We start from the raw sequence: 18,199 nt of genomic DNA on the forward strand, positions 1-18,199 counted from the left end.
CCTCCTCCCGGACTGTAGTTACTGGGAAAATATGCGTAAAATGATAGAAAGGTTATAAACAAAGGGGGCGGGGCCTTCTTAGGCTGTGAACGACAGCGAGTGGGTGGTGATTGGTCAACTGTCTTCCCTCGGCGCTCGCCGATTGGGTGTGAACTATGATCGGGGCGTGGTTTGGTCTCCGCTCGGCTGACTCTAGCACTCCCACACGTTAGTGTGGCTCAGTCACCGGACGAGAGAAGAGCTCCGGGTTTGGAGGGCTCCCCGGGGGAGGATTGCAATATGGGGCGGCCGGGGATATACGGATTCTTGTGTGTCACTGCTGTGCTGCTGAGCCTAGGCGGAGACGTCTATGGTGAGTATGGCGTCCATTGCTGGTGAGCGGCGCTATCCACGTAGGCTTCATGTGTTGGTATGCCTGGCTGCTGATTGTACTGTGTGTATATGGCAGGGTGACATGTATTATGCTACAGTAGCGTCACATGTGGTGATAATGCTGTGTAACTGCTGAGAAGTAACAACTAAATTCTTATAAAAAAAAAAAAAAATTAAATTAAAAATTGAAAAAAAAATCTTAAAAATATTGAAAATAAATGTATTATTAATCATTTGAACTGCAAGTCACAGTGGGCAATGTAGTCGCTCCCTAGTACGGGAGACGGCTTTTCCTAATTTGAAAAAATGTGGAAAATTTTTGAACTTTTTTTTTTATTAATTTTTTTTTTTTTTTTTGCTATATACGTTACGATGCGGGTGACCTTCCTCAGGGTGTCGAGGGTTTTACGTTTCCCACACATGACAGGGAGCGGAGATTTTGCAGGTCCCTATGGGCAGGAAGTCATTAAGCTGTTGTATATAAGGGGGGGCTCCGCTGTGTATGTGCGGTAGGGATCAGCGTCCGATCAAATCGTCTATTATTATTATTGCCGGTTTATAATATACGCGGATCTGAGTCTGAAATGGTGCGAAACTACAACTCCCAGCATGCCCTGACAGCCGAAGGCTGTCAGGGCATGCTGGGAGTTGTAGTTTCGCAACGACGGGGGTGGCACAGGTTGCACTCTGACTAATCCTAGTTGGACAGGTTCCTTATATAATCCCATGTATCTTTTTGTTCCTTTAACCCTTTGTTGTCTCATTGTTAACTTTTTGAATTTTTTTTTAGGTACTTTAGGTCAACTTTTTGAATTTTTTTTTAGGTAATTTCTTTTCACTGTGTATGTATATATATATATATATATATGTAGTATACAGCATTTATATCGACACCAGACTAAATAATTTTTTGGCTCGGCGTGGACGTCCCTTGGCTCTCTGCGGCCACGACTAACCCTTTACGGACTTGGTGCAGAGGAATTCTCCGTTCCGTCAGGCGTAACTGATGCGCAGAGCCGACGCGGCGTTGTTTGTTTGCCTTTTATAATCTAAGTTTACGTCGAAACAACTCTGCTCTGCTACATCACTCGTTTTTGGACTGATTCTATTTTTTGTGTGTTTTTTTTTTTTTGGTCCTGGACTTTAGTCTCGGCTTGGTTGCAGCTGGTTGTGTGTGATCCTTTGTGCTCTATACATGAGGCTGCTCCTCAGTCGGTACTGACTTTTTTTTTTTTTTTCCCTTTTCAATCCCATTTTCTGAATTTTCCCACCCATCCCCCCTCCAGTCCTCCTCTTCTCCCTCCTCTCTTTCTCCCTCAGGGCAGAGGGAAGGAGAGGGGGAGGAGGGCAGAGCGTAGTCAGGGAGAGAAGGGACTTTTCTTGTGTGATAACAATTGGGATAAGGGAGCAGGGGGAGGGGGGTAGACGCTTCCCAAACTGCCCCCACAAATCTGTCTGCTACCTCCTGCCGCTCGCTTCTCCCCCTCTCTCCTCCACATCTCTCACCTATTTGTTCTCTCTCAGCTGCTCGGTACTTGTCTGCCCGCCTGTCTATCTTGTGTCTCTGCCTCCTCTCTGACCCCATTTTTCTTTGCAGAGTCCCCCCCCCCCCCCTGAATTTTTTTTCTAAATCACTGTACCCCCACTTTCCTCGCTGCCCAGCTGCTCTCTTTGGCCGCAGGTGTGTTTTTTTTTCCCCCCTTAAAAAAAAACCCAAATAACTGGAACCCCAATCTTATTGCAAACTTTCTAAAGTCTTAAGAAAGTGCCGCCATACCAGTCTCCTTGGTCCCATGAGACCCTCCATCTCTTATCTGCATCCACTTTGCACTGTCACCAGGCACTTCTGTCTACTTTCCCATTTCCATCACCCTCCCCCCAAGTTACACAGAGTCCTCTGTTGCTGCCTTTAACCATTTAGCTGCCTCTGTCTTTATGCCCTTTGACCTTTTAAAGTTGCCCGCTCCCACTGAGTCTGTCTTCTTATCTTCATTACCCCCCCCCTTCCTCCAGCACTGTCTGCATCTATCAGTATGCACCCCGTAGCTCCCCCTCTTGTCTCACCCTCGCTGGCCTCCTCTTGTCTATTCTCTCCTCTCACACTTTCCCTTTCTCTCCTCCCTTTCTTGTCCCTTCTTTGGGCTTCTCATTATTCCGTACCCTCTTGGTTCTGTTCTTGCTTTCCCTGACCCCCCAAACCCCCTCCACCATTCTCGTCCTGCCCTCTTATGACTGTGCTCACTCTGTTTTCTCCTTGAACTCTTTCGCCCTTATGTATGACGCCACACCGTGCGCAGTTAGTCGTCTTCTATTCTTTTTGGCCTCCCCGTGGTCTGACTTGTTGTTTAGGATCCTATGTCTTCATCAGATAAATTCAGATGTTGTAGAAGAACATAATCTTGGTAAAGTCTTGGAACTTGTCTGGTGGTGTTTTCAAGGTAGTCCCACCATTGGTAGATGCTTTTTGGTTGAAGAAACACCTGCCTAATCTCTTGTTCCCATCTAATATTGACCTATCCCATCTTGACGCATTTGGTCATCACTATTACAATTTCCATGTTTTTTCTGCCCATACACCTTCGATAGCTCTTGGACTAATGTTAGGGTTGGTCTACATCTATTTATCCCGTTCACTCCTTACACGTGATTTGCTCCTTTAAAAACAGAATGATTGGACACTTGAGATTCAACATGCCCAGTTCTTCTCTCCCGGACCTGTTGGGGAAAGTCAGGAGGCCACCATACACATTAGACAGACAGCTGGTCCTTTCGAAAGCAGCTGACTTTTTACTATTGTGTGAGGACTCTTTAGGTAGCAATACACAAGAGCTGCCCCATTCTCCCCACTAGCAGCACTCATCATTCACGTGATCAGAATGGATAGTGGTGGAAAGTTAAAAACCAACTTGCCCAATTTTCTCCTTCATTTTTACATTTAGAAGAAGAGTTTAGGAGGCCACCATACACTTTAGATGGTCAGCAAGTCCTGCTGAAATCTGTTGGTTGAAACCATGCACATCTAACATGTATGACCCACTTTAGTCTTCAACCATTTTGCGCTACGATGGGTAGCCCCACTGTTTCCATCTCCCATAGTTGCTATCAATCGCCCTCTTGTCTTTTTCTATGAGACCATTTCAGCTTGTAGAAGTGTGTAATCCAGAGTTATACTCGAAACAATCTAAATTAATGTTGACCGAGCTAAAACAATTAGACCCTTGATTCCTATGGCCGGTGTATCTTTCTTCGCAGGATGTTGCTCCCGTGGCACTTCCTGTCTCTGTTTGTGTAGCCATTAGGGATCTTTATAACAAGGGACTGATAAATCACGGAGCAGGTCCTCCTTGTGACTCTCTGCTTTTCTTTTCCCAGAGTTTCTTATCTGGTGTTTGTCTGTTTACTTTAATGACCACATACATTAAGCTTATCATTCCTGGGTTTGCATAGGCAGACAAGGCTGAACTGGTCATTTGTAATCCTGGAAATTAGCATGTTTGATCTCGTTGTACGTCTGCTCCGAAGAGAGTCCCTCAGGTGCCCATGTGCCTTGTTCTGAGGTCTGAGTTGACTGAACCCACTGTGGAGTGTATGTAGTTGGTTAATTTTATTTAATTGTGCTAAAATTTTGTAATGTTGGTCTTGGATTTAAAGTTGGCCACTTTGATGGGATTGGCCGACCATCTAACGTGTAAAGATGAGGGCAACTCAAGCATGCTCCAGTCCAATCGTTCGGCATTTGAATACCATTGGCTGAAGAAGCATGCAACCTTAGGGAGTCCAGGACAACATGGATACAGCCATAGCTTGTATCCATGTTTTACTGGACTCCCTAGGGCTGCATCCAACTTTTCTTAGCCACCACTATTGAAATAAATGATAAAGGGCTTGAGGTTGGAGAGAACTTTTGGGTTAGACCAACAGTCTAAGGCATGGGTCTCCAAACTGCGGCCCTCCAGCTGTTGCAAAACTACATTTCCCATCATGCCTGGACAACCAAATCCAAAGCTTTAGCTGTCCAGGCATGATGGGAATTGTGGTTTCGCAACAGCTGGAGGGCCGCAGTTCGGAGACCCATGGTCTAAGGATACGAACACTGTGAGGTGACTGTAAAAGACCTAGAGATTTTGTGTAGTTAACTCATTGTAAGTATTCTGGTGATCAATCATACTTAACAAAACCTCAGGATTGGGAAAATGACCCCTTATATGTGCGCTTATCTACTAGAATGTTGCTTACATTGGGCATGGGTCCTGCCCCTTGAAAAGGAACCTTACTTACCTTGGGGTTTGGACAGAGTGGTAAGTGGTAGTGTGGCCTATAGGCCTTGCATCTGTGAGCACAATGACTGGATCCTCAGATTCAACCAAAAATTATTTCAACCCTTTTCATAACTGCTCTGGAGATCTCCATAACTCTTCTATAGAAGGTGGCCCATTTACTAGGGAGAGTCTTTTCTCTTTCCTTTGTGCCCATACTTGTTCATTTACACTTTGAAGAGTAATGTCCGAGGTGGGCATACACCTTCAATAATGGTTGCTTAGAGGTGGTTTAGTGATTTTCCATCATGCCCAAGCCCCTATCTTCATTGACATAATGTGTTAGTGGAGTCTCGGGACACAGCCATACAGTTTTTACTGACTGCTGAACCTGCCCAGAGCAGTGGATTCGTCCAACGTAACTATAAAGTGTATGGGGACCTTAAGAGTTGGCCTTCAGTTAGTAAGGGTTGGCAACTAGTGTTTGGTTCAAACTGTTTGGGTTTGGCAACGTTCCCTGAACCTGAATGCTTGGAATTTGATGCAGCCCTAAGCCTGCCAGAAAACAGCTGCCTATGGCAGTATCCATGTTTTCCCGAGCTGTCTAGGGTGGCATCCAACTTCTTCAGCTGCGGGGAATCAAATAATGAGCATTTCATTTGGAGAATGTTGCCAAACCTAAACAATTTGACAGGTCCGCTTGACACAGTTAAGCACCCAATATGGACCCACCTGAGACTGTACATAGGGCCTCAGTATCTTTTGGTCATTGTTGACCCTAGCTTTTGTTTTGGTATGCAGTTGGCAAAGATTAGGAATGAACTATAAAGGCCATAGTTTCTTGAGAAGACCCAAAGGTTGCGTTGAATAACATTGGGTAAGTGTTGGCTTATTTTTGGTGGGACTGGTTGACCATCCAGTTCGATGGTAGTCACCAGTAGAGATGAGCGTGGCTCGAGCATGCTTATGTCCGCTGACTTAGCATTTGAATACCGGTGGCTGAAGAAGTTAGATGGAGTCCTGGAAAATATGGCCTATGGCTGTATCCATGTCTTTTTCTGGACTTCCTACTGATGCATCCAACTTCTTCAGCCACCAGTATTCAAATGCCAAACAATTGAGCATGCTTGAGTTGGGCTCATCTTTAGTAACCGGGCTTTCCAACAAGCATTTCAATATTCTCATTGGGGAGTCTAACAGCAGCTTATTGTCCTTTTCCCATAAAAAAAAAAACCAAGCTCCCTCAGCTGAGTGTTCACATTCTCAGCGGGAGCCTTCAGGAATAGCCGTAGGCTAGGCCGTCCTGAGTAAATGAAGACCTAAAGCCCATGTCCTTCATCCCCAGCATAAAGACTGTGAGTACCCTCAAAAGACCTGGTGCACACCTTCCACAGCAGGGATGGTGAACCTTCGGCCCTCCAAGCTTTGGCTCTCAGGCATGACGGGAATTGTAGTTTTGCAATAGCTGGAGTACCGAAGGTTCCCCATCCCTGCTCTACAGTATATGTTGATTACCTAAACACTAGCCTGTATAGTTTTATAACCTTATCATGGACATCAATAGGAGTAATCTATTCTACTTTCCATAACCACAAGCGTTTTCCATTCAGAGATTTCTTTTTCAGATTGGAGGTTTGTTCCATTGTATCATGTTCACTACCTGGGTAGGAAGTTATGAGCTTGACTTTTAACTACTTGCCTTGAGCTTACAGTAACTTTTTAGAATTTTTTAATCCAGTCGATAGCCTGCATTCCATTGGTGAGAAGATCGCTCAGCGTGCCTTTGCTCTTCTTACCAAATTTCATAAGGGAACTATTAGATTTTCTTCAGATATTCCCCCCCCCCCATTTGCATCCTCTTTTTGTTTATGTTTTTGTTTTTTTTATTCATATTCTGCTCCTCTCTCTTTAGCTGACCACAAATCCAGATAAGTTTCTGTAATGGAGTCTACATTCCACCCGTGGCCTCTTCCTAAGATAACCTTAGATACTTCTCTCATGGGGAGCTACACCTCCCTTATGGAATGTGTAATCTTGCTCCAGAGTCAACAACGCATCAGAACATTATAATTTATGTTAACTTTATAATAACTGCGTGAATTGCTCCTAGCCCTAATGAGTATTTTTTTGCATTGTTTTTGAGCAATGTTGGGTGTTTTTTTTTTTTTTTTTTATGTTTTCTCAATAGTACACAATAATTTCCAGTTCTTGGGGACAGTCAGCCGTTTAGCTCCACCCTGTTGTCAGACAGAGCTTAGAGCTAACTGTGTGACTCTCATATAAGCCCCCCACAATGCATTACTCTCTGGGGGAAAAAATTGGAAAATTCTAGATTTGTTTTAGGGCCAAATGGAGGAGACAACTTTCGTAAGACTTAACAAAGCTGTTTAGTATGTGTTTTTAGCTTTTTACTGTGGAATATTAAAGAAAGTAAGAGTTTGCTTTCACTTTTCTATGAAGAAACAGGACTAAAGTGTTGCTACATGGACCCTGCCCTGTTGGGCGGCCTGTGTTTTAAACAAGAAGGGAAGGGAAGGGCATTTTTAGATCATATACTGGGGATTTTTGTGTGTGTTCTTTTTTTGTTAACGTGAAGTTTTCTTTTGGTCAAAGTGTGACTTGCAGTTCTGTTCTTTTATGTAAAAAAAATTAATTCCTTAAAATGTGTGCTTTAATTTATCTTGCAAACTGCTGATGATATTAGATAGCTGTTAGCTCAAGAAGACACATGGTACCTTTCATATATCTGTCTATGCTTCCATAACGTAAAAAATAAATGCTACTCTCTGGTATAAAAGTAGCGTTCCCAAGCTCCTGAAGTTGGGTTGTAATGCTTCCTCGCTCCCCCTCCCATCTCTCTCTCGGCTTGTGGCTCAGCTTAAACCTATGAAACAAGCAGACGTAGGGATAGGAATGGGAGCAAGAAAGCAGTACAGCGTGCATCATTTTAGGAGCTTGGGAACGCTTCTTTGACACTTTGCACATAAGAATAAAAGCGTTTTTCTATCATTTGGAAGTCCCACAGATATATGAAAGGTACCGCATGCCTCCTTGATCCAACTGCAGTTCGGGATGTGAGTTGCACTGCTGACCTAGGCAGAGGAACATGAGTGCCTAATAGCAATTACAGCCCTACTTATATCTGTTACTATTGGTTGAGATCTTACTTGGTACTGGCAATAGGATGTTAAAGGTAATAACACTCTTGTTCCCAGGTTGTGGGTAATACCACATCTTAGCCCTTTTCCCTACAATACAGTTGAGCTGCAATACCCAACACAGCCTGTATGGTGATGTGGTGCTGTTTTACGGCAACTCTTGAAAAAAAGTGTTGGAATATCCCAATTTTGGTGTTTCCTATGAAAGGTTAAAGACTACTTTGCTCCCATCACTTAAAAAAAAAATCAGTTTTTGTGAAGTTTAATTTTTTTTTTCCCACAAGGTCACCAGTCCCGTAAGAAAACATTGAGGTTCCATACATCAGACCTACACTGAGAACACATTCAGGTTAAATCGTCTATAAAAGTCAAAATTTTTGACGAACACAACTATTACCCATGGTTCCCTGCAAACAATGTCTTTGTGCAATGTCCCCTCTGGAGTCTCCAATTGAATTCCCTTCTGTGATGTCCCAAAAACTTTGATAGGGGGAGAAAAAAAACTTTCCTATTTTACAATGTCCGAAGGAGGGCAACTCTCTAAGTCTAGGAGTATACACACAATTTCCTGGCTGGTAGTGACACAATGGTAGCCGGCAGATGCTGTCCTACTTTCTTGTTGACTGAAACAGAATACTAATGGTCTCCCGTACGTCGCTGGTGTTCTCTCGAGCTTGTTGTTATGCCTCAGTATACAAGTTGGCTGCACTGATTTCTACTGAAGTTCTCATCGCTGGCCATCATGCTATAGGTTGTCCATGGACTAAGCAATTTTTAATTTTTTTTTATTTTTTTTTATCATTTGCTATACATTGGTCCAGAACTTCTAAAATCTCCCCAGACCAGAAACTTGGAGGGGCTGACCAAGGTAGTCTCAGACAAAACACTTTTATACTCTTATCCAGAAAATTTTCTATATACGGTTGAGTAGCACTTCTGATACTACCCTACACCCTATACGGATATTAGTATCGCTTAGAACTTAAAACAGTTGGGCGATGGTACTTCCCCTTTTTGGTTGGTAAATACAATAAACGGGTAATAATATTTTATTTTGGCTTTTTATACATATGTTTTGCCTGATCCTGACTGACAGATATATTATAGGTATATTAAGAAAAAGCAGAACTACCTTTTAAACTAGCCGAATTAGTAGCTAGTAGTTAGTGCTGGATTTCGCAAGCTGCAAAGGTTTAATATCTAATAGGGACTCGGACGTTGGACGAGTTGCTGCATGAAATGTTTTACGTCATTAAAGGTTTGAATTATTTATTTTTTTTTTTTTTACTTTTATATGTTTAGTTCAGGAGTTTTAGGTTTCTACTATAGTTGAAGGACAACCAAAGTAATGTATAAATCCATAGGACTTTTGCAGACTCCCAAGGGGCAAAATATTTTAGATCTTAGAAAAAAATATTGTAGATACTAGGCAAGGTGAAGCTTGGAGTCTACAAGATGGGCTTTGGTGGCATGTTCGAAGAATATGATGTTGGTATCTGACCGATGAGGTTAGACCATTGTACCACCCAGAATGAAGTGACATGGACTCCATGCTACATTGTGTTTTAATGGAGGGTGTATTGGAGTTTGCCAAGTCATCCCGCTATTATTATGGGAGAATAACGAAAGATGAAGTAGCATCTTTGGGGATTACGGTACTTGGACCTATTCATTGGTGGCATACCGTACCATGTCTATGCCAAGACACCCCTTTAAGAACATATTTACTGGTGATAGCGAGAACCCCCACACCTTTTATTGAAATCTTCAGCATTTTCATGAGCACATGTTCTGTAAAATAGATCTTTCACGCCAAGGAGCAGCTGGCTCTTTTCCTGAGAGGATCAGTTTCGATTTTCTGGCTACAAATTTTTTGTAGGCGTATGGTGGGGCCCCCGAAAAGCACCCTATGGGCTGTCGCCTCAGTCATTGATCAGAATGTGCCAGAGGAAAGGTTGTTTTGTGCTACATCTCTTCACCCCCCCCCCCCCCCCCCCCCAACCTTTCTTTTGGTAGAACAAAAGTAATGTATTCGACCATCTTGGCTGGGAGCCATATTGTTGCCCGGTGCCAACTCATCTGATGTAGCATGGGCGCCCCACGTTTTCGTTTTGTTCAGTGAGCGCTCCGTTAAGCATTAGTTGCCATGACTACGCTTCTTGGCCTCTTCTAGGGCAACTCAATCTTACTTCCCGCTAGTCCTTCTGAAAACACCAATAACATGCATGAATAAACGTATTAATTGACTGACTCCTTCTTGGATCTATATCGCTCCTGGTTTTAAAGGCTAACTTCACTCAAAATCTCGAAATTAAGGTTTGACTACAGTTAACCTCAATTTCCCTCTCCTGCTATGTCCCACTTACTGGAGTTCAGACGCTTGTTGGGGCCCAATATGTTTAATAACCTTCGTTTGGCCGGCTGTTATCTCTCCCTTTTTCGCCATACACAGCCGAATGTGTTGTCTATGGGAAGGAAGGGTAAAGCCACAATCCAGCTTATCCTTCTCAGAACAGAAGGGTCAGATGGCTAAAATCCAGCATGCCCGAACCTTCTCTCCACCGACAATGTCGAGAGGCTGCCATACACTTTAGAGATTTGGCTGAGCCCCCTATCAGTGAGAGTTTGGCCAACTTTAGTATAAGGTGTAGGGGCATTGTTACACCTGCCTAAAACTTGGGGGAGAAACCAGTTGTATTGCTTTTTGAGACTAGTGGAGAAAATTTCCACTGTTCCAAATCTTCAAATCTCCAAAATGGTCTTGGTTGCTTTAAAACAGGGATGGGGAACCTTCGGCCCTGCAGCTGTTGCAAAACTACAACTCCCATCGCGCTTGGACAGCCAAAGCATAGTAACGATCGTAACTAACGACTATTGTTAATATGGTAAACGATTTCAGGTAGCTCCTCATTAATAGATAAAAATCCCTTAGTAGAACAAGTCCAATGCCAGTGCAAGCTGTCACCATTTGTTGCTGTTTAATGGAATCTGCCATAGAGGCCCCAATATGTCGATATTGATTGTCACCTAGTGTTTTTAGAGCTTGCTAGAATAGACCAATTCGTACTTGCATTTAACTAAATTCCCTAAAATAGATTGTTTATAGTTTGGATGAGGTGCACATAAGGATCTGCCTGGACCTACATCCATTGAGCCTAGAGCTACATATGGCGTCCATCAAATTTGATCAGAATATTTACAGTCCTACTATAAAGTTTAGTGACCCTAGGATCAAAACCCTTTTAGGGGTCAAAGATAATGTGCCCAAGGTTGTCCTATTCTCAACCCTAAGGGCCCTATTACATGGAAAGGTTAACGTGCAAAAAATCGTTATATCGTTTGAATCTGAGATAATCTTTCTGTGTGTATGCAGGCAACGATTAAGCCGCTAATGAAAATTGGTTCGTATGTCATAGATCACATCTTTTGAACTGACCATAAAATCACTGTTAATCGTTCGTCAATCGTTCGCAAACCTTTCGGTGTATCTACACGTCGTTCGTAATTACGATTGTTTACAAACGTTGGAAATTACGATCGTCACGAACGACTGTTGTTCCAGGTATTATGGTGAATGATTTGAGTTTGTTCCCAAAAGCACTCGTTTGCAGTCGGTAATCTGTGGAAAAAACAAATTGCTTAGGGTAGTATTACACAGGCCGATGGGGGCCCCGATAATAACTGTAAACAAGCTCCTTTACTGGGCCTATTACAGGGCCCAATAATCGTTTAACAAGGGCTGCATGGACATTGTTACCGATGCCCTTGCTTAAACTCTATACATTACCTATCCATGCTGCAGGGCTCCTTTTGCGGTCTGCTTCTCCCTGGGTCCCACGCGCTGCAGCTCCAGAGCGGCCTGTCTGAGCTGACAGGCTGCTCAGCCAATCACTGGCCGCGGCGGTATGCAGCATGGATAGGTAATGTATAGAGTTTGGAAATCGTCAGCCGCTGGCCGCGCACCGCTATTACACGTAGCGATGCGTGGTCTGCACCCGTCAATTATAGGTCCAAACCTATATCAACGATCAGCTGATGATCATTGTCATTGTCTGATCGTTTTGTCTATTACACAACGGCCGGATTATCGTTCCGTGTAATAGGGCCCTTAGTCTAATAGGACCCTAAGTATAGACAGAATCATTGGTAAAACCTTGACAACCCTCCTAGTGCCCCACATAATGGAGTCATCACTGCATGTTCTCATTGGGGCTCACAATCTAAATTTACTTATCTGTAGCTTTTAGAGTGTGGGAGAAACCCCACGTACATACAAACACCCTGCAAATGTTTTCCTTTGGTGGGATTTGAGCCCCGGGGATATACTTATTGTTAGTTTATCAGACATCCCCCGAATGTGTCTCTACGGATTACCCTCAATTTCTGGCCTGCTGGGCCGACTCCAGGATTGTAGTTTCTCGCTCAGATCAGGTTACTTTATGGCCATAGGTAAAAGTCTATGATAGATGTGAGTGTGAGTTGCCTGGGGCCTCTGCGCTTCTTATCACCACTTCCTATATACCTAGCACCCTGCTTGCTGCCTTTAGAGGAAATAGGCCGTCCGTGAGAAGTAATCGCTCTGAGACGGCGTTTCAGGAAACCCAGTCATCATATTTAATTATTCGCTCCCCATCAGAACATGACAGCGACTATCATCGAGAGGGGAGGGTTTGCTGAGTATTGAGTAACAGCTGCCTTCCTGTTACAGTGTGCCCTATTGTGTAATAGCCCTGCAAGCTGTTTTATTACATGCGATGGCATATACATGTATATGGGCATCCCCCGGGCATGGGACACTAGTCTTTGTGGTCCTGTTTAGGCAGTCAGAGGCTCTTGCAGGCAGCCCGGAGATAGTGGGTCGTCCCGGAGGGGGGGGGGGGGGGGTAGCGGGTGATGCCAGACTGGTGTTTTACAGCTGAGCAGAAAAGAACAATCCACAGTAAAAAGACACAGGCCTATTTTTTGGCGAAGCCATTCACACTACAAGAATGCAGAATGTCTACCTTTCATATGGAGAAGAACTCTGGATTATTAAACTAGATCTATATAGTATTTGTAAAAGTCTAATGTAAGGATAGACTAAGTATAAAAGAGCAAAAATACACAAAATAGTTCTTGTATAGGTTTTATGGCACACTCGAAAACATTTCTGATCTATCTCCGTTCTACCCACCTAGGAATTGTACTATACGTTTCTTTTTTTTTTTTTTTTTTTTTTGGTCATTGGCTTTGTTCTTTTGAGATTTGACACCATTATTGTTTTGCGTATGTGATCCTTTATGCTGATGATTCACCTCAGATAGTTAATATGGGTGGATTGCGTTACAGGACATTTATCACCTATTGCTATATTGCAGTCTGACCCAGAATGTAAAGGAATGCGAACAATTCACTGATGGAGAACGCGAGTTACATATGGCGATAGAGCTGGGGCAATGATTTTGAATTTCACCTCAGGCTTAAGGGAAAAATCTGATAAATACAGCAGCCTGAGATGGGGGTAATGGGGATGGGGTTTTTCCAGGAACCTTCGGCCCTCCAGCTGTTGGAAAACTACAATTCCCATTGAGCCTGATTGAGGCATGATGGGGTTTGTAGTTTTGCAACAGCTGGAGGGGCCAAAGGTTCCCCATCCCTGGGTGTATTAGCGTAGATTGTAATCTGGGTGGTATATACTTTTTTATAAAGGTTTTTGGGCAGCACATCCCATTCAGGTTAGGTAAAGACTATAGCTGATCTGTACACACACCACCTTCTTTCATCTCATAGAGCCTTTTTAAACAGATTATCTTTGTAAAAATAAAAATTTGGGTCAGAAAACAATAAAAGCATTTGCTATATTAGGCATATTATATATAATCTAATTCTACAAGATGACTGTTCCGTGCATGGTCAGATGATGTCCTATGGAACAGAGTTCGGAGCTCCCAGCGTCGTCATTCATGATGATGTTTGGAGGTCTGAAACTGTGTATATCTTTGTACTACTGTACTGATACATCGTCTGTGTATGGACCGTAATTACGGAACGTTTGAATGCCCCCTTAGTCTTCTGTAGGTTTAGAAGTCTGCCCAGATGCCACTTTCCATGAGCTAAATATTCTGAATATTGGACCATTCATTGAGATCGATGCTCATTTAGGGACCTGCTCTGACCATTAGGTGGTCATACCCCATCATTGGCTGTCATCTGAATTAACGTTCTGGCTTATGTCTCTCCTCCCATCATCTCCATACACATGCATGCTTGGCCGAACCAGAAGTGCATTTGTTCACAATAAGTTCCCACCTGTATCCCTTGAAAATAACGGGAATGAGCATTGAAATTCAATATGCCGGATCCAGCTTTTCCCTAACCATATATCGAGGAAGAGTTGGTACATCCCCATAAATCTAAACTAGTTGGCCGACCCAGAGTTGACTGGTTCAACCAACTTTGCCCTTTATGTGTACGTGCACCTTGGGATTTACGTTGTTCATTACTATAGAACTTTGTCTCGATAGAGTCATGAGTCAGCTGTTGATGCGTCACCGTAGAAGCTCATTAGACTGGTCACCGCCCTGCATTTTATTGCAATATAAACTCATCAATGAAAGTTGTCAAGCTGAGATCTTAATTTTAGGCCTTGTGCACATGGCTATCGTACGACTCCATTTTTTTTTTTTTTTTAAACTGTGGACTTAAGAAAGAATGATACCTGACATGACCCGTACATGAAGGCTCATTCTAAAGGCCAGTGGGAGGTGGTCATTTGGTGAGCAAATGAAAATTTTTTTTGTAGAAAGCCAGACTTCACCACAGAGTTCCTGCGCCTTAAGGCCCTATTCCACGGAACGATTATCGTTCGTATTCAGCCGCTACGGACGATAATCGTCCCGTGGAATAGAGTGCAACAATCGGCCGACATCGTTCATGTCGGCTGATCGTTGTAGTCGCTTGTTTTTCAACATGTTGAAAAACAAGCGACTGATATAGCAGCGATCTGCTGCCGTCATTCCATTGAGTGTCGGCAGCAGACGCTGCTATATCCTATGGGCTGCCCGGACGATCAGCGATCACCCGGGCAGCCCCCCCGCAGCTCCCCGCCGCCCCCTCCCGCACTCACCCGCTCGCTGCTGCCGCGCTGAATAGCGGCGGCAGCAAGCTCCCTGCTTGCTGCCGCCGCTATTCAGCGCGGCAGCAGCGAGCGGGTCTCAGCGCTCGTTTGCTCCTCGTTCACTACGAGGAGCAAACGAGCGCTGAGAGCACTCGTTTGCTCCTCTAACGACCCGTGTAAAAGGCCCATAAGTGCTGTGTTGTAATCCATACGGGCTTGACTCCTGTGACTCCCTGTTAGTACATAGTGGCCAATAGAGGTGGTGAGGTAAAAAAAAATAAAAAAAATCGGTAGTAGTCCACTGTTATGGGTACTTTTACACAAACCATTATTGTTACTTCTATGGCTGCTGTATTGTTGCCATGCAATCCAATATTAAAAAAAACCTGGCAGGAAAAAAAAAGTCGTCTATACTGCGGTGACACTTTTTTTTCTATAGAAACAATGGTAGGAACAATTCCTAGAACTCAATTTTAAGAGCAGAAAGAATTACAAAATTGTGGTTGTTCTCCTTCCTGCCATACCTAACCTTTGCTTGACTGTACCCTGTGAATATAACTAAATATGTTTAAATGATCAAATAAAAATTTAGTTTTTCTGTTGAGCAAATGGCCTTTCTGTTGAGAGATAGAAATCCGTATATGTGTTAAAAAAATGATGCGCATATATATATCTTCATATATGCATTTATTTTTTATTTTTTTTATCCATTGACTTTAGTGATGGTAACATTCTTTTTAATCGTTTTAATCGTTCCTTTTTTTTTCTCCCATTGGTCTTAGCAATAATGGGTCACTAATATCTTCATTTATTGACTCTATCTTTTCTATCTTCATTCTTCCCTTGTGTCTTTGGCCGAATGTTTGCCATTTACCCCTCTGTCACTGTCACTATTGTTGTGTTAATGGACAATAAATAAATTCCATCCTGCCTCTGACCTTTCTTACACCTCAGCTCTTTCTTTCAGTGCCACTCCTTACCTTACCCCTGCACTCTTGTGACCTTTTTGGCCCTTTATTACCCCTATTAATCCATCATCTCATCCGTAATGATGTCCTCATCAGTCTAACATTTGTACATTTCATTTGATCTTTTGAGATTTTTCACATACTATTTAATTTTTTTTTTTTTTTTGCTCATTTTATAGTATTAGTAGGCCCCCTTTAGGATAGCCGCATGTCCAACCCCCCCCCCCCCAAAAAAAAACATTGAGCCACTTATAGTGTGGATAGCTTTGTAGACATGTTGTGTTTATGGTGATGTAGGGGGGAGATGGGGTTTCTAACCAATATACAATTATATATTTTTATATTATATTACAACCGGTAACAGTTTTCATAAAACATAACCATAAGCCCCCCTTTACTTGATTGAGACGAAAGTTCCCCAAACATTAGCGACAGTTGTCTGCCGATTGAATAACCAACGGCAGGCTACCGGTTTCCTCAATGCCTTTGAGTGTGTGGCTTGGCTGATCTGCTGCCAGGCTCCCCTGGTGGCTGCTTATCTCTCTGAGAACAAAAAGGCCGGGCAGTAGTTTTGAGCGGACTTGCCAAACTATTTGGGTTTGGTAAAGTTCTCTGAACCAGAATGCTTGGCATTTGACTTAAGAAGTTGAATGCAGCCCTAAGGAGTCCTGGAAAACATGAAGACAGCCATAGACTGTATCCATGTTTTCCTGGCAGCCCTAGGGTAGCATCCAACTTTTCCAGACACTGGGAGTCAACCGCCGAGTGTTTGGGTTCAGAGAACATTGCCGAACGTGAGCAGTTTGGCAAGGCCACTCAACACTACTGGGCAGCTGAAACCCAACGTATCTGATGCTTCCATGGAATTGTAAGGACTCCATAATACAATAGGCAGTTGGCTGGTCATGTTAAAATCTACAGGTTAGCCTGACTTTTTTTTTTTCTTTTTCTTTTCTGTTACATGTCTACATTTTTTCAACCCCTCTAGTATGTTTGCACATCGCGGATACATTACAGGTTTATTCTTGGTTTTGACTTCCCTATTGAAGTTAGTTATGAACGTTGCAGATTTGTTCCATCTGTTCTCGTGAGATGTGAACCTTAAGAATTCTCGTTGTACTTTACTTTCCTAAAAAGCAAAAAAAAAAAAACAAAACAAAAATTTACAAAAGATTTAAACCAATGGTTGGTGGATGCCACCATATAGCATTTGTCAAGGTTTCTGCTTCCGTCGGACATATACGTTGTGAATACTGGAGTGAGTATACAGAGCGTTACTTTTTTTTTTTTTTTTTTTTCCCCGTTCACCGAACATGCCTAAAAAGAAAATTCTGACTCTTTGTCTTTCACGGCAGGAGAAAAAAATCTTCCTAAATTAGATTTGTCTTGACTTCACCCCAGTAATGCATTCCTTCAAATTCCTGGTGGGATACGTCTGGCAGACATAGAGTTAAATAATTCCGAGCTGTATTCCCTTATTAATTCCAACCCGCCTCTATAGTCTGATAGGGAACAATACACACGTCCGTCTTCTATGGGAATGTTTCCCTCCCCTATAAAAGCCTGTCTGGGAAAGCAGGAGGAGGGGAGAGAGGGACTCAAATTTCTCATGGAGTAGTGGATGGTTTTTATATATGGCTTTTTTTTTTTCCTCCCTTTTCTCCCCTTCTGGCATTTTAATGAGGACCTTGGGTATAGGGGGGAAGAAAAGACCCTATTGAAAGAGATGTGGGAGAGAGGAGGGGGAAAAAAATCTTCAAGATGGAATAGGAGCTTTGCAGCAAGCTGCATCTACAAGATGAGGCAGCAAAGGTCGAGAAGGGAAAAAAAACAGTAAAAGCTAAATCCTATAGCGGAGACTAGTATAATCTTCTGAGGTAATGAATCTTAGAAGGAGGCGGGAATGGGACAGAATTTTTTTTTCTTCCTTTTTCCCCCCTTGCCCCGTGCACAGATTTCGTAGTCGAATTTGGAATCTCTTCATGGACTCGAAAAGCCTAGAAGTGGATGATGTGTTTTACATGGTTAATTCTGTAAAAGAGAAACTTTTTGTATGGCTTAAATGGCTGGCCTGAAACCCGCAAAATCATATTAGAAAGGCAGAACCAGAGCTGCTGAAACCACAAGACTTCTTGTTGCATGGCGAAAAGTGGGGGGGGGAATTCTTAGGGGACTTTCATTTTTACCGTCTTGTAACTTTTTTTTCAATTCTGCCACCCCTTCTCTTTTTTTTTTTTTTTTCTTTTTTTCCCCTTCTCTGGCATTATTACAAGAGGACAAAAAGCTGCTAACTCAGCTTTTTTTTTTTTTTTTTCCTGAGGCCATTTCATAGCTTCTGACCATAATGAT

General features: G+C 42.9%; 1 protein-coding gene across 1 annotated transcript in view; it reads left to right on the forward strand.

The window, feature by feature from the left end:
- Positions 1 to 225: 225 nt before the first annotated feature.
- The window catches only part of NOTCH3 (notch receptor 3), a 55,869-nt gene continuing 37,895 nt past the window's right edge, over positions 226 to 18,199 (forward strand). Inside the window, exon 1 of the mRNA XM_069945527.1 lies at positions 226 to 352. Coding sequence (XP_069801628.1) covers positions 280 to 352 — 73 coding nt within the window. The 5' untranslated portion in view covers positions 226 to 279. The remainder of the gene's footprint in view (positions 353 to 18,199) is intronic.

The sequence above is a fragment of the Dendropsophus ebraccatus genome, chromosome 1 (assembly GCF_027789765.1).
Source record: "Dendropsophus ebraccatus isolate aDenEbr1 chromosome 1, aDenEbr1.pat, whole genome shotgun sequence".
NCBI lineage: Eukaryota > Metazoa > Chordata > Amphibia > Anura > Hylidae > Dendropsophus > Dendropsophus ebraccatus.